General features: G+C 41.8%; 1 protein-coding gene across 6 annotated transcripts in view; it reads left to right on the top strand.

Moving 5' to 3' along the window:
- The window catches only part of MBOAT2 (membrane bound glycerophospholipid O-acyltransferase 2), a 122,312-nt gene extending 115,326 nt beyond the window's left edge, over nt 1–6,986 (top strand). For all 6 annotated transcript variants that reach the window (XM_045775961.2, XM_087863875.1, XM_045775959.2 and 3 more), the window contains one exon: nt 990–6,986. In XM_045775961.2, the coding sequence (XP_045631917.1) occupies nt 990–1,215 (226 nt within the window). In that variant the 3' untranslated portion in view covers nt 1,216–6,986. The remainder of the gene's footprint in view (nt 1–989) is intronic.
- The last annotated feature ends 8,996 nt before the right edge of the window (nt 6,987–15,982 follow it).

The following is a 15,982-nucleotide window of genomic DNA, read 5'->3' on the forward strand; positions in this document are numbered from 1 at the left end:
AAAATGAATTACTTCTGTTTCATGAATTTGTTCCCTTCTTTTTTATGTTTCACAGATACTTGGTCTTCTCTGTATTATAGACATTCTTGTTTTTGAATTCCGTATTTTCTCTCTTTATTCTCTCCCTCACCCACCAGATTCCACTCTCACTCTATTAGTGATAACTTTGAGATTAAGAATTCCACCTTTCGTAGTCTTCATTACCCTAGCATTTAGAACGACAATGCAAAGCGTGTGGTCAAAAATCGTTGCACTGAATATGGCGGTACTCATACAGAAGGACATTAAGTGACTCCAGCTAAAACTCCCCTTTTCACGAAATTATTACGTATATTTAAATGTGATTGAGCAGTTGGTTAGATTTTCTATCCCAGGTACTTTGTTCACAATTACTTGAGTTTACAACTCTAAAAGCAGCCTGGGTCACATTTGATTTATATTTGATTTCAGGAATGATGCTTCTAATAATATTTTTAATAACATGACCTTTCTTTATCATGTGACAGCAAGCATCAAGAAGCAATGTTCTCTATTACTCACATCACTGGAATATTTGTAACTTAATTAGGGGCCACGCACAGCAGAGGAGGCCAGAGCTTTCAGGTCCTTACTAGCTCTGCGTTCTCTTTGTTCGCTCTCAGTGTTCAGTTCTGTGGATTTGAGAGATTATTTTCAGGTCACTGCAGCTGGGAATAAGTACCTTTTTGTTCTTGTTCTATAGCCATGGACTTATGACCCTTACAGAGGAGTGTAGTACGATATCTAGCATCGTGCTTTTAAGTGGCCTGGGTTTATAGGGTGCTTTCTAAATACCCACTGGCCGAGCTGGAGAGCTTCAGCTCGTGGGGAGGGGGAGGCGGCGGGAATGCACGATTAACGGAGTAAATATGCACATCCTGTGCGGGGCCTGTGACATTTTGACAAGGATGCAGTTGCTAAGGATTCATTCTCAAAATTTAATACAGTAAACTTTGTCCTTTTTCTTTTAGCTCCTGGTATTACTGCCTGCACGTTGCCGGTATCTTAGTATTATTGTTTTTGCCGGTGAAAAAAACTCAAAGAGGAAAGACTACACATGAAAATGTGCAGCTGTCGCGGTCCAAAAAGTGTGATGAAAGAGAAAATTCTTTGGGACAGAATAGTTTTTCCACAACAAACAATGTTTGCAATCAGAATCAAGAAATAGCCTCTAGACATTCATCATTAAAGCAATGAAGGGGAAAACACTCTGATGGCTATTTTGTCTCTGTTAACAGAAACCAATCTTAGCACCTTTCCGAGGGATTTGTGTTCGTTTGAAAAGAGATGAAGTTGGGGGCAAATGGGATGGATCTAGATGGGGAGTTTCCTGTATACCAGATTGGGAATGGAGTGGATAACCCCTCCCATGCCACGTCCCTGTGGGCCACGCCTTATATAAAAATATTTCCATTATTTCAATGGGCACTCAGGACCTCAGCAGATGTCCGTAGGGTCATGCGTGTGCCCTGTTGCTGAATGTATGTTGCGTATCCCAAGGCACCGAAAAGGTGGAAAAATAACCGTGTCAATCTGGATGATTGAGAGAAATTACCTTTTCCAAATGAATGTCTTGCCTTAAACCCTCTATTTCCTAAAATATTGTTTCTAAATGGTATTTTCAAGTGTAATATTGTGAGAACACTATTTCAATATTTGATGTCATGTGCTGTAAAGGAATCCTGGAGGAATTTGAAACAGGATATTTCCGATTGTGGACACTTTAAAAATGCAATAAATATCTCAGTATTTGAAGGGTTTTCTTAAAGTATCTCAAATGACTACAGTACATAGGTAAACCGTAAGCAGTAACGGATGCCAAATTATGGGTAGCTTATTGTCCTGAAGAGTTTAATGACTTTGTGTCAGTCAGAGCCCATCAAAGAAGAATTTCTTCAACATAATTAAAGGTTGGTAATGTGATATTTTAAGCTTATTTTCTTAGAAAGAAAAAAAAGAAAGAAAGAAAGAAAGTAAGAAAGAGAAAGAAAACTAAGCAAGAGAAGATGACAAAGGAAGGAAGGAAGGCATGAATGAAGGAAGCACCACGTGGACCGGGGCTGGAGCCCGTGGCACAGCTGGGACAGGGCACAGGTGCTCAGCAGAAGTGCTCTCCCCCTTTCTTTATCTGAGTTCTTTGTGATTCTGTAAAGACATAAATGTGTAATGACTTTTAATATGTTGGACTTTGAAACTTACCAAGCATAAATTATATAGAATTATAGAGGGATTATGAAAATAATCATGGTAGATTGCACGAGGGCGATGAGGGAGAGATCATGGAGTAAGGTGACCATCTGTCTAATCACTTATGCTTGACAGCATAATTCGTAATTGGGAAAGTCTTAGGGAAATGGAAGCTTACAGTCATTGGGTCTGACCCTCATTTTTAGAGAATAAAAGAAAGTAGTTTCCAAACTCTTAAATTCTCACATTAAAATTTTGCTCTTAACTCTCTTTAATGAGTTTTAGATTCTGTAAGTAGAACAATGTGCTTTTATCCTGTCAGCCATTTTCACCACAGTTAATCTCACCTCCAATTACTAGATGTCTAATCCCAGTCTTGTGATGTGAGGCCAGCCTGGCATCAGGGCTTCACCATAGGTAGTAAATCCCAGGATCATGGGCTGGGAGAGAGGAGGGTGTGCAGGGCCTTCCTGACTCCACCTTCATTTGACCCGTCTTTTATTGGACTTCACGTTTATTTGTCCAGTTTATTTCCTTTTGCCTTAAATTTTTAATGAAATGCAAATTGTCTATCTCTGGTGAGTCTTTTTTTTTAAATCTCTGTTGCAAGTAAGTTTGCAAGTGAAGTTATTGTCAGAACAACTCTGGCTTAAGCGGTGTAGTTTTTCATTTAGAGGAGAAAGGAACAGCAGATGTACTTGGAACTTTTGAGGTCTTAATCAGCAAAAGTATCAGTGTATCTTTGTAGAAGTTAGAAATATCCTAGTCTTTGTTTATATAAAATGTTTTTATTTTTCTAAAGGTAAAATTTTTCCACCTGCTGAGGTTAGCCATGCCCTGTTACTTCCCAGAAAAGGACGGATAACTAAATAAATGTTCTCCATTTTCCCATGCATCAAAATTAAGCTAGCTGTGTAACGTGAGAGGATAGAAAAGAATAATCATGGAAAGTATCTGCCCCCAAAAGGCCTCCTCAGTTTAATTAATGCTGCAGAGAATCTGATCACTATTTTAAAAGAAGTAAATTAAGAGTTTAAAGGGCAAGTCTAGGCATGTCATAAGTGGAAACAAGAAAGCTTAATTAAACTTTTTTTCAGGCCATCTGGCCATTTATAAATAATCACTATTTATTTCTATTACCTATGTCATTTCTCAGCCTATAAACCTAGAATCATTGTTACCTGTGTCTTGCTCAGTGAATGTACTCCCAGGGTTGTCACGCAGACAGCAGGATGACTAAGAATTCTCCAGTTGCTCTGAAGATGATACATTATCTATACAGTTCGTCTGATTTTCATCCCCTTGGGTCAACTAGGTGGTCTTGTTTTGTTTTGTTTTGTATGAAAGGGCTTTTGGATAGCTTTTCTCTAATTTTGGAGAAATTATAATGATAAATGTGTAATCTAGAAGAAAAACTAAAGAAATAATTCTAATTTTCAACTTGACTTTTCTCCTCAAGAAGAAACTTTTTGTGCTCTGTGAGACGAATATATCTGCTTGGAGTATTATAAGGGTTAATGCTTCACTTCTACTTATGGCAGGAGATTTGAAAACTGGTCTGTCTCCACATACTGTTAAGTATTAAGTGATTTGTTGTACTATTTTAAACCAACAGAACAAGATGCAGTACATATTTCTATTATTTCTCCACTCTTCGGTTGTCATGAAACCACTCCAGAGAAATCAGTGACCATCATCCTTATCCTCTTGGTTCATTATTATACTACTCAGGGAAAAAAATTGAACAAAAATAATTATTCTTCCCTCAGTTTCATTTTCTTGAAACAGTAACAGTTAATTTGATGTATCTCAGCTATCACCATTTTAAAGTAAGTTATTCTCAGTTTTTAAAATAAGCATTTTTATTGGAACTCAGGGTAATTGGGGAAATTTACTTGGCTCCTAAAATGTCCAGCCTAATAGAGAAGGTTTATTTGGCTTCCACGATGTCCAGCCACCACCACACTTTTGGTTAGAGAGTATTTTTGGCATTGACCCCTGCCATGTGTGACTCTTCCTCAGTTCCCAGTTTTCAGAAAAATGTGCAGTAAAAAGGATGGTTCTAAACTGGACAAGGGGACTCACATTGAAGCACTAATTGTCCTGGGAGGAGACCTGGATGTTCATCTGGCTCTGTTATAAATGAGTTAGGATTTGGGCAAATCACGTGTCCTCCAGCTGGAAGTTCCTTAATAAAGGATCAGTTCCAAAAGCTTATGACCAGTTGTGTCTGTAATGAGTGGGAGCCTTTAGCAAGATCTGTGAGGGTCACGGACAAGGGCAGATTCACCATCACAACTGTTGTCGTGGTCATTTACTTTATTACGGAAGCTCAAAGCCCTGACTTGTCAAAAGGTTTTCTTGGCAACAGAGGAAAACCTTCCCATCCATTAAATCAGAAGGTGTGGCAGCATACCATCTCCACTGAATATAATAGCCCTAAAGTGAATCTTCGATAATGAAATAGTCTCTATTGAAGGAAGCATGTTTTCCTTTTGCTTTCTCTGCTTGTTCGGTTGGTTGTGCTAGGGAAACTCAAAGGTGCTCTATGCTAGAAAATGTTAGTACAAACCACCAAGTTTACTGGACAGGGTTTACCTTATTGTATAACTTCTCAAATATTATTTCATTCAAAGATAGTTAAGGCACATTTAATTTAGTTACACATTTTAAACTGCAAAAGAAATTACATAAAAGTTTGCCATTAAATACAAAACATATACTTTTTTTATTCAAGGACTAGATTACATTTAGGACAAAAAAAATCTTTCCTCTTTAAAATTCATACCTTGTAAGTTTTAATTTGTATATTCATGAACAGCTCTGGACATTTATACTTTTTTCTTTCCTTTTTATAAACTTCAAAATTGTTAGCTAATTGTAAGAGCTCACCATTATAATTGAAAGAAAAAAATTACTGGTGAGAATAATTGTTTCGGAATGATGCCCGTTATTGTGTCAATGAAGGATTTGTCCGGAGTTTTTAATATAAACCAGTATTTTATGGAGTTTTATTCAGCCACCAGGAGTCTATCCTGACTGAAACTGAATACATCAGATTTAACATAGGTGCGGAGCTCCACATAACACTGTGAAATGTAATCTTAACTGCTCTCAAGGACCTTATTAAACTCTTGCTCTGAACCTGGTGTACATTTAATGAATGGCTGATCATTTCTACAAGTATCTAGATGCAGAAAGTTCTGCTTTCCGCTGCTGTCCTTGTAAAAGCGGGTGTGTAACAGTGCGCGCTCCTGATGCTAAGTTGCACCTGAAACTTGGCTTTGAAAGATCAGCAGGTCGAGGGCCTGCACGGTGTGTTTCTGTACCACCGTGTGGTCAAATCGATTTATAGTAACTCTCATTACAGAAGAAAATTTAAAATGAAATTTTCCACGTTGGTGTTTTGTAGGAATGCTCTTAAAATCAATGATTAAGCTGCTTTTCGAGGCTCTCGTACAGAGGATGCAGCCAATTACATATTAATCAGTTGGCTGCTTATTAATGTTTTTATATGTTTTAAAATAATATTTATTTTAATAGATTTTTAATATGGAAACCCCCATAAACAACTGACAAGCTCTATAGGTCATTGATTGGGAAGACTTTCTGGAATGGAGCCGGAAGACACCCTTTTATGCCGACTAATCTGTCTTGCCTTTAAAACCAACTATACTCATCTTCTCGTAAAGCTTTTATAAAGCAAAAACAAAACAACCCCAAGACTATATGGTTCTATAAAGAATAGTTTAAGATCCATGCAAAATCACTGCCTAAAGCTTACTTGATGCATAAGCACTCTCCATGTTTTATCAGATTTTGCTACTGTAGAAAGAAATGGAAATACAATGAAAAACTGAAAGATACAGAGTGACATCACTAGAATGACTAACCATTTTCCTAAGAACGTGTTTGAGATGGAAAAAGGGACTGACTGCCTTTGACTGGAGCCGTAAACGACTGGATCCTGCCCGGTCTCTATTTTGGGCTGACTTCTTCAAGAAATTAATTTGGTAATATCTCTTTTTGTCCTTTCCTGCTAAAGGACAAACACATGTAAAGAATTTGACAGACTTATAAGACAGGCCTCTTCCCAGTTTGAAGTATTTTTGGTTCTGTATATGCAGATTTGTCCACAAAGTACACTTGCCCCTGACTTTTTGTCACAAGGAGAAAAGAATCCTATATCCCACTCAAACATGTTCCAAGCCGGTCTCCATCTCTGTCCCCTGGGCGCGACTGCCTCTCTGAACCAGGAGGGCACCTTATAAAGCAATAGGAATGAAAGTAAACAAATAATTCAGGTGACACAGGAGAAACCCTTCCACGGGCAGAGGGAGGCCGTGCGAGTGCATTCCTGCCTTCCTGTGAGGGCTGCATCGTGATCTCTGCAGGAGTGCTTGGACGGTGTCGCCCGAACACGAGGAGGGCCCCAGTTCCCGCTGCCGGTATTGACAGCGCTCGTCGGCCTTCCCTGGGTGAGACTAGCACGTGGTGGTCTGTGCTTTTTTGTTTTTATTATTCCAAAATATTTTTTTAAAGAAGTGTTATTTTTCAACAGATCCATAAATTAGTTCTTGTTGCATGGTCCTAAATTTAAACTGCCCCTGTGTCAGTTAGCCTGTGACATGAGGATTTCATGACCGCTCATTTCCAATCCGTGTCCTCAGCGCTGCACTGCTGGCTTATTGCTGGGTTTTAAAGATGTTTTTAACTTACATATAAATGTTCTTTTCTAATTTGTGTGTCTTTAAAAATGATTAAACTGTAGTTTAAAAATACGTGTGCGTGCGTGTGTGTTTGCTAATTCCAGAGGCTTTGACTTCCATCTGTAGGACTGAATACCAGACCTGTCTCATCATGAGAGGTGAGATGTTGTTTTTCCTGAAGCATTCTTCATTATGACGATAATATTCTGAGGAGTCACTGACTCTTTAACTGCTTAAAAATTATTTAAAGCAAACTGTAGTCACATTATGAACACTTTGGAAGGCAATTCAAACAACCTTAAAGGAGGGACACCTGGCTGGCTCAGTCGGTAGAATGTGTGACTCTTGATCTCGGGGTTGTGGGTTCAAGCCCCACATTGGGCACAGAGCTTACTTTAAAAAAACCCTTACATTCATATATGGTATCTATAGCAGAGCACAGGGAGTCCCACTGTGTTCCTGTGCCATGATTTCAAACTCACCCGTGGAATGTGCTTCCAGAAGCTCTTCTAGACTCTGTCATGGAGGAAACTTCTGTTTCCTCCTCTGTTGTGGAGGAACCCTGTATTAATTTGTACTGTCGTACAAAGATGCTCGGCTGAACACGTCCAAGTAAATCCCGTCTTGGCACTTTCTCACTGGAAGACCTTAGACTGTGATGGCAGATTTAATGACCCCATTTTGAGATTCAGGGTTGTGCTGAAATTAGGCCATGAGCAAGAGCACTAGGGACGCAGGAGCTGGAGCTGCCTGCAGGCGCATCCCTCACGCGTGTTTACCCAGACAAGCACGACAGCGTGGGTAACTTAATCTGCTTCACAGTACGGAAGGCCCCAGAAGGCCAGATGAGAGCAGCCCCTAGTTTATATAGATGGACATCGTCATGTATTTTGTCTTTTTTCTTTGAACTATTCATTCCACAATTATTTAATGAGTTCCTGCCCACGTGCTGGGTAGCTACAAAATAAACCACTGCCCTTAGCTTCGAGAAGCTAATAAATGATTACAGGACAGTAAGTGCTTTATTCAAGGCATGCGCAAAGGGCCTTTGGAATCAGGAGGGGGTGGGGAGCTTGGGAAGAGGCCGGGATAGCGGTGCGGAGGAGCTGGTACGTGGGTTTGTGGGGAAGTGTTTCACTGGCTGAGAAAGATCTGGGAAGGGCATTAATTAGAGGAAGAAGAAAAGCATATGTCAAGAATTTTATGGTATTATACACAAATAGAAAAAAATAAGTTTAGATCCACTATGTGCCAACTATCCAACAATAACTTATCTTCCCTCCAATCAGAAAAAGGAATAATAGGAAAAAATTGAGGTTAGACAATTTTTTAAAAATATAAAACTTTACAAAATATTTCAAGCATATCATCCGCTACAGACCATTATAATATACACTCATGTGCCCACTGCTCAGATTGAACTGGTGCTTTTACCACATTAGATTCAAAATTTGCCTTTTTTTTTTTTTAATAAAAAGCACATTACACATAAGCCCAGCATCCCTTTCCCTTCTCCCTCCCTCAGAAGTAACACTTGCTACTTGAGCCTCTTTTGGTCAGCTTTTCATTTGGTTGCCTTTCTTTTAAACTTAGCTGTGTGACTTCAAAAATAATTCTGTGTTCTATTTCGTATAGCTTTTCTAGGTGTCGACAGCAAGATGGCTTGTGTTGGCTTAGTCAGCTTGTTGCTATTGCCAGATGTCAGCTCAGATTGTTAATGTAATTAAAATACTGCATTTCTCCTTACTGTTAAAATCTTTTCTATTATTACATATCTTTTATTTTCAAATATGCTTTGTTTTGGGCTTGTGTTATCTTTTTTTGTCACATCCTTCAGAGCAATACCAATGGCATCCATTAGCACAGGCTGAGACCCAGTGTCCGAAGGAAAGGCAGGCCCTGATCTGCACTGTGTCCGGCAGGGGGATGCCATCACTGGTTGCCATCCCCTTTAGCAGGGTAAGTATGAGAGTACCCTAAGATCTGAGCTCAAGTGCCAGCTATTCATACCATCAGTGGGGAAGGCAGCTGCCCAGCGCCCGGAGACGGAGAGCTGGTGAGAAGATGAGGCCCCTCCCGCTGGCCAAGGGGCCACCAGTCCCTAAAGAAAGCAGAGTTCCTGTGTGTTACTCGACACCTTTAAATTCACGAATCATCCGCCTCAGGAAGAATGTGCCTTAGGATTGAGCTCCCATCCAAAAAAAACCCAAAAAACAAAAACAAAACCCAAAAAACAACAACCCCCCCAAAAAAACCCCCAAACAGACAAGTACTGGAAAACCATCCTACAATCCACAGCCTATACAATAAAGCTTCTTAAAAGAGAAGTCAACACAGAACCTCTGCTTCCCTCCCTGACCCCAGCCCTCGACTAAACCCCGTATAAGGTAATTTCTGACCTCTGTTGTTGAATCGTGATGCTTAGATTTCCTTTTTTGTATCACGTGCTTTTCACAGCATTCGGCTCTGTTGACCACTGTCTTCTTGAGATCTTTTCTCTCCTTCTGCTGAACTGTCCTTCCTCGCTTCTCCTGCTGCACCTGGGTGATCACTGTCTGCAGAGACACCACTCTGGATTCCCCGCTCACACACCTGTCTGTTCTCCTACTTCCTCAGTGCCCATGCTACCCTCCTCACCTAAAAATCACAGGCACCCCAAGTTTAGGACATCCAAACTCATCAGCTGGTTTCATCACCCCATAACTTGTGATTCCTCTCACAGTGTCTGTCTGATTAGATATCATGAATATTTCCTTGGTTACCCAGGTCAGAAACCCACATACCACCCTTAGCCTTCCTTACCCACCGCAACTTCCGCGTGTCCCACCTCCTGCACAACTGACTCTCCGCTGCCACTGCCCCCTAATTTCTCACCTAGCTCGTAACTGTGCTCGCCTTGCACCCCTCTGGGCATGTCTTCGTCCAACCCATTCTCTAATGTGCAGCCTTGAGCCGTCTTTCCAAAATGAGCACGTTTCATTTTCCTGCTTCAAAAAGGAAACTGTTGCCCAAAACCTTTCTGGTAAGTTCAAACTCGTAAGTATGGCATAAAATCTATGATCTGTTTATCCTTCTTGGTGCTTTTCTCTCCTGATTTACACCCCTCCCAATGTACGCATGCTGCTATGGACTGAATGGGTCCCCCCATGAAATTTATGTTGGAACCCTAACTCCAGTGTGATGGTGTGAGGAGGTGGGGCCTTTGCGAGGTGCTTAGTCATGAGGGTAGGGGCCTCAAAATGGGATTCGGGCCCTTATAAAAGAGACCCCGGAGAGCTCCCTTGTCTCTTTCACCATGGAGGGCACAATGTAAACGTGGGAAGACTTCAGCTTGCAAGAGGACCTCTCACCCGAACTTGACCCAAGCTGGCACCCTGATCTTAAACTTCCAACCTACAGAACTGTGAGAAATAAGTTTCTGTTGTTTGTAAGCCACCTAGTCTATGGTACTTTGTTAAACAACCTGAACAGACTAAGTACTCACCTTTATTATGTTCCAACCACGTTGGGTAATTATACTTCCTCCAGTCTCTCTCTTCTGCCTCCCAGCCTTTGTACCTGCTATTTGCTTTACCCAGAATTCGCCTCCATACCTGTCCTGCCTAGCTAACTCCGGTTTCATCATCAGGATATGGCCTCATTGTCGCCAGTCAGGAAATGTTCAATGAGCTTTTACTATGTGCTGGGAATAATGATGAATGCTAAGCATTCCAACAAGCTACTTCTCCCTGGGGCCAAGGCATGAGCCTGGGCCTGCCTAAAGCCAGCCTCCTGGGCTTCTCGTGCTAGCATTTGAAAGTTCTTTCAATCATTAGACGTGTAAAGTTTTAAGTGGAAGATCTATACCTGGCCAAAAAGGAAGTTCTCTCCTGCCAAATTTTATTAAAAAAAGAAAAGAAAAAACAGCAGGCACATTGCAATGGAGAGACATTCTATGAAATAACCTGACCAGTACTCTCCAAAACTGTCAAGGTCATCAAAAATAAGGAAGGTCTAAGAAATTATCACAGTCGAGAGAGCCTAAGGAGATATAATGACTAAATGTAATGTATCCTGTACGGAATTCTGCAAAGGGCCTTCAGCTATAAGAAAGGCTAAGGAAATCTGAATGAAGTGTGGGCTTTAGTTCATAATGTATCAGCATTGGTTAAAGTTATGACAAATGTACCGTCTAAGATAAGATGTTAACAGTTTGGGAAATGGGGGCACCTGGGTGGCAGTCAGTTAAGCGTCTGACTCTTGGTTTTGGCTCAGGTCTTGATCTCCGGATCTGATCTCTGGGTCGTGGGATCGAGCCTGCATCAGAGCTGAGCATGGAGTCTGCTTAGAGTTCCTCTCTCCTTCTCCCTCTGTCCCTCCACCCTGCTCATGCTCTCTCTCACTCTCTCAATAAATCAATAAATCTTACCAGAAAATTGGGAAACATGGGGTATGTGGGAACTCTATAGTATCTTTACCAAATTTTCTATAAATCTAAAACTACTTAAAAATAAAAAGCATATATATATTATTATATATGTATATTATATATAATATATAAAAATGTAGATATTTCAGTGATTTAGCGCATACAATCACGAATGCACCATACTTGTTGTTGCTGTCCCACACAATACAGAATTCATCAGAGGGGCGCCTGGGTGGCACAGCGGTTAAGCGTCTGCCTTCGGCTCAGGGCGTGATCCCGGCGTTATGGGATCGAGCCCCACATCAGGCTCCTCCACTATGAGCCTGCTTCTTCCTCTCCCACTCCCCCTGCTTGTGTTCCCTCTCTCACTGGCTGTCTCTATCTCTGTCGAATAAATAAATAAAAAATCTTAAAGAAAAAAAAAAGAATTCATCAGAATCCTTGTACTTTTAAAACAGTGCTCGAACTGTAGCAACAGTCTGGCCCTGATTACAGACCAGAGTCTAAGCAAGTAAGGGAAATGAGTAAGAACGTGGACCAAGGTCCTGAGATACGCACACAGTGCTGCCAGGACGGATGGAGCCTATGTCCCAGGGAGAGTGAGACGCACGCGTGAGAGGTGGTTGAGAGCAGAGTGTTTGAAATGGAAATTTTGGTGGATAACAAGGTCTTAAGCACGCTTACTGGTAGCCTGACTTAGAATGGCAGACAAGATCTTCCTAGGAAGGAAGGTCAGGGACCTGGGAGGCCAGAGTGCTGGCAGGTTCTTCCGTAACGATGTTGAAATCATCAAGGAACGTGTGTTGGAGAGAGTGACGATAACCAGGTTCCAGTAGTTTTTAGTGGGGAGTGACCCAGGTGTCCGCAGCAAGGGAGGGATGGCCTGAGCTTCTAAACTCTAGTGTCTTAGGAAGGAAGCAGGGACAATTTTTTGCGTGTGACAATGAGAAGGAAGGAGGGCATCTTCCTCACCTCCGGGTCCAGTGACGAGAGAGGGAAACCAGCTAACACTTAAGGGGTCTGCAAGGAAAGGCGTGACCTCACAAGAGATCTCGGTTTTTGTTAGAGCGAACGTGGAAGGGAAGCCATTAAGGAGGTAGGGGGTATTTTACTAACGATGTGACATACATTCCAGAGATGGTGGCAGGTTTTGGGGAAAAGGGGAGGGTGTGGAAGAGAGGCAGTACTGAGCTGCATGGGGATAGCAAGGTTTCCACTTCCAATACCGATGAAAATAGAGATGATATGGCAAACATAAATATATTGAAATACCACGCCCTAGACAAAAGCAACGCCCACACAATCACCGTGGCAGCACGAGGTCTGTCTTAGCCGTTTGTACAGGAATTTCCACCAAAGGGCACCACCATCATATACTAAAAATAGCTACTCACACTGTGGTTTATGGGTCCAGATTCCTAATGGACTAAAATGTCAGGAGCATATGACTGTTGGAATAAAATTCCGTAGTTTGTCAGTTTCTCCCTGAGCAAACTGGTTCAGAAAGTCAGGTGATAGTCATTCAGGCTGTTTCCTTATATTGGATGTATTCTGAATCACCCTGTTGTCTACTTTTCTGTTAGTCTTGATAAAAGTTCATCAAAGTTTTCATTATTTTTTTCTGTTTATGGCCTACCTGTGCCCCTGAAGGAAAAGTACTTTCAGGAAAGCCTGTGCACCACTATAAATTAGGAAGACAAGTACATATGACTTACTCTCTCACTGCCTCACATGCACGTATAAATGTAACTTGAGGACTTATTTTCTGTCTTTATGGGTTGCAGTGGGGTTCAGTGAACATGCAGCTTATTTGATCTGCATATTAACTGCATCCTTGATTTATCTCTTTCCGGGGCACCTGGGTGGCTCAGTGGGTTAAGTGTCTGCCTTCGGCTCGGGTCATGATCCAAGGGTCCTGGGACCGGGTCCTGCATCGGGCTCCCTGCTCAGCGGAGAGTCTGCTTCTCCTTCTCCCTCTGCCTCCCTCTCCCCCTGCTTGTGCTCCCTCGCTCGCTCTCTGTCAAATAAATAAATAAATAAATAAATCTTAAAAAAAAAAAGAATAAAAAAATGTCTCTCTTTCCTTCTTCCTATTGTCCCTTTAAGTCAACTTCCTCGGTTGGCAACATGAAAATGTGTCTGCCCTGCTGGTAGCCTTGTTTGACTTTAGTTGAGCTGCAAACAACTAAAACTCAGTCTTTTTCATGTGAACTGATAACTCTGTTATAACTTTCTTTCCTTTAGCTCTCCCCCTCTGTCTCTCCCTCTCTCCCCACACTCCACCTGAGCACAGGGTCTTACAATCCTTCTCTTTCTGGTGCCATCCTAGGGGGAAGAAAACTTCCTTCTAGGTGTGTGTGTGTGTGTTTTAATGCAGAAGGAACATACTAATCAAACTGGTCGGGGGGGATGTTGGCAAAGGTACCTAGGGAAGTGTTAGTGACGCCATCATTAATTAAGGCGGAAAAAATGACATCTCAGGAGCATTCCCTTTACCCCGCTGCTTTTCAGTAATGGATGTTTAAGTAATAATTTGGTCAATAAAGTTTTTGTTTCAAATCTGTTCAAAAAGTTAGAGAACTCTGTGTGGTAAGATTAGGGGCGATACCCTTCAAATTTTTTGTATTTTCCAAATTCTTCATAATGAATACATGTTCCTTTTATAATCAGAGGAAAGCTGTTTTAAAAGCAAGATAGTATGGGGGCACCTGGGTGGCGCAGTCCTTAAGCGTCTGCCTTCGGCTCAGGCCGTGATCCCGGCGTTCCGGGATCGAGTCCCACATCGGGCTCCTCGGCTAGGAGCCTGCTTCTTCCTCTCCCACTCCCCCTGCTGTGTTCCCTCTCTGGCTGGCTGTCTCTCTGTCACATAAATAAATAAAAAATCTTAAAAAAAAAAAATAAAAAATAAAAAATAAAATAAAAGCAAGATAGTATGTAACTTCTTTAGATTTCTTTTTTTAAAAAGACTTTATTTATTTATTTATTTATTTATTTATTTATTTATTTATTTTAAAAAGAGAGAGAACGTGAGCCTGAGTGGGGGAGGAATAGAGGCGGGAAGAGAGAGGGACAAGCAGACTCCCCACTGAGCTCAGGACCCAAGAGACAGGCTTGATCCCAGGACCCTAAGATCATGACCCAAGCGGAAACCAAGAGTCAGATGCTTAACTGATTGAGCCACCCAGGAGCCCCATAACTTCTTAAGATTTCTATGGAAAATCTGATACACAAGGAAATTGAAGCCGTGTAATTGGGCTGCTGAAATCCTCATCCCAATATGCTGATACTGTTAAAAAAGATGAAAGGGTGATTAAAATTATAGTGTTGATGGGGAGAGTGGTGAGGGATGGAAAGATAACTCCTAGCTTTCCTTCCACATAATAGCACATGACAAGTAGAAAAGCCAGACTCTTGGAGTGTTTACGTGTTTCTGCTGAAGCAAGAAAGCCCTTAGGATGGGTTTGCCAGAAAGATTTAGGCAAGCTGCACAAACCGCAAAAAGACCAAGGAAAGTGGAAAGAGAGAGATGTTTGAAAGAAAGCTGAGAAGGTGTTTCACTTCTATTTTGCAGTAGTTACATTGTGGCAAGATAGGAGTGTTACAGTCCTTGAGTAAGAAAGGAATAAACAGCATTTGGCATGAGTTATTCATTATCAAAATATTCATTATCAAAATGGATATAATTTCCTAAAGGTAACCGTTATGTTGATAGAAGAGAATGGGCTACTGTGGGATTATAAAGTAACTTTACTGTTCTCAGAACTGTACCTGAAAATCCTCCTTGGCTACTTCTTGCTTCCCACCCCTGGATGAAATTTCCAGTAGGACTCATCATTTCATAACTTTTCTCCTCCGTCTTAGATCGTATCTAGTCACTTTTAGTCAGTAAAAATTCTCATTTTGGTAATTAAATGCTTGGCCTGGTATAATACTAAAAGCCTTCCTCAAGTTTCTTCCTTCCCCAGGTCAGACCTGCGATGGAGGGGGAACCCTACTTGGTGAATCTTTTCCCTCCTTCATTGCTTCTCTTTCCTCCCACTCTGCCATCCTTGGAATCTGACCCTCCTCTCATCCTCCATTAAAATGCGGGCTGGAGTAAAGCCTGTTTCCAGTAGCTTCTTTCCAGGCGTTTATCTGGGCTGTTTAAAAAAAATATATTCCTAAAGGAACAACTTGTACGTGGAGTATCTTCGGGGATTTTTATGTGGGGGGAGGAGGAGGGGAGGAGGTTCAAGTAGCAGAGGCAATTGTCTTTTCAACATCTGGGACTGAATGTCCCACTTCCAGAATGGGATTTGCAAGGCTATTAAATGAGAACCCCCCCACTGCAGTGCAGAGGGACGTGGGACCACCGAAGCTGGAGAATGACAGCTTCCTGCCCCACCTCCCCTATCTTGCTTACTCCTGTATATTCCAATTTCCCCCAAGAGAGGCTTTCTGATGTGCTGGTTCACTGACCCTCAGCATGGCTCACACGTGGCGGGCAGAGCTCAGCTGAGGCAGAAGCCCCTGGCCTTGCTGTGGAGGGGCGGTTGCACTAACCAGGAAGCGCTGCTGCACTTGCAAAAATTATGGGGTGCAGCAGCTGGGGGGAGCGGTGCGAGGTGGGAATTATCCTGGGGGCAGCTCCTCTCACAATGGTGTCCCCCAGGCGAAGGCA

The sequence above is a fragment of the Ursus americanus genome, chromosome 7, assembly GCF_024610735.1.
Source record: "Ursus americanus isolate L20-20 chromosome 7, mUrsAme1.1.p, whole genome shotgun sequence".
NCBI classification, from domain to species: domain Eukaryota; kingdom Metazoa; phylum Chordata; class Mammalia; order Carnivora; family Ursidae; genus Ursus; species Ursus americanus.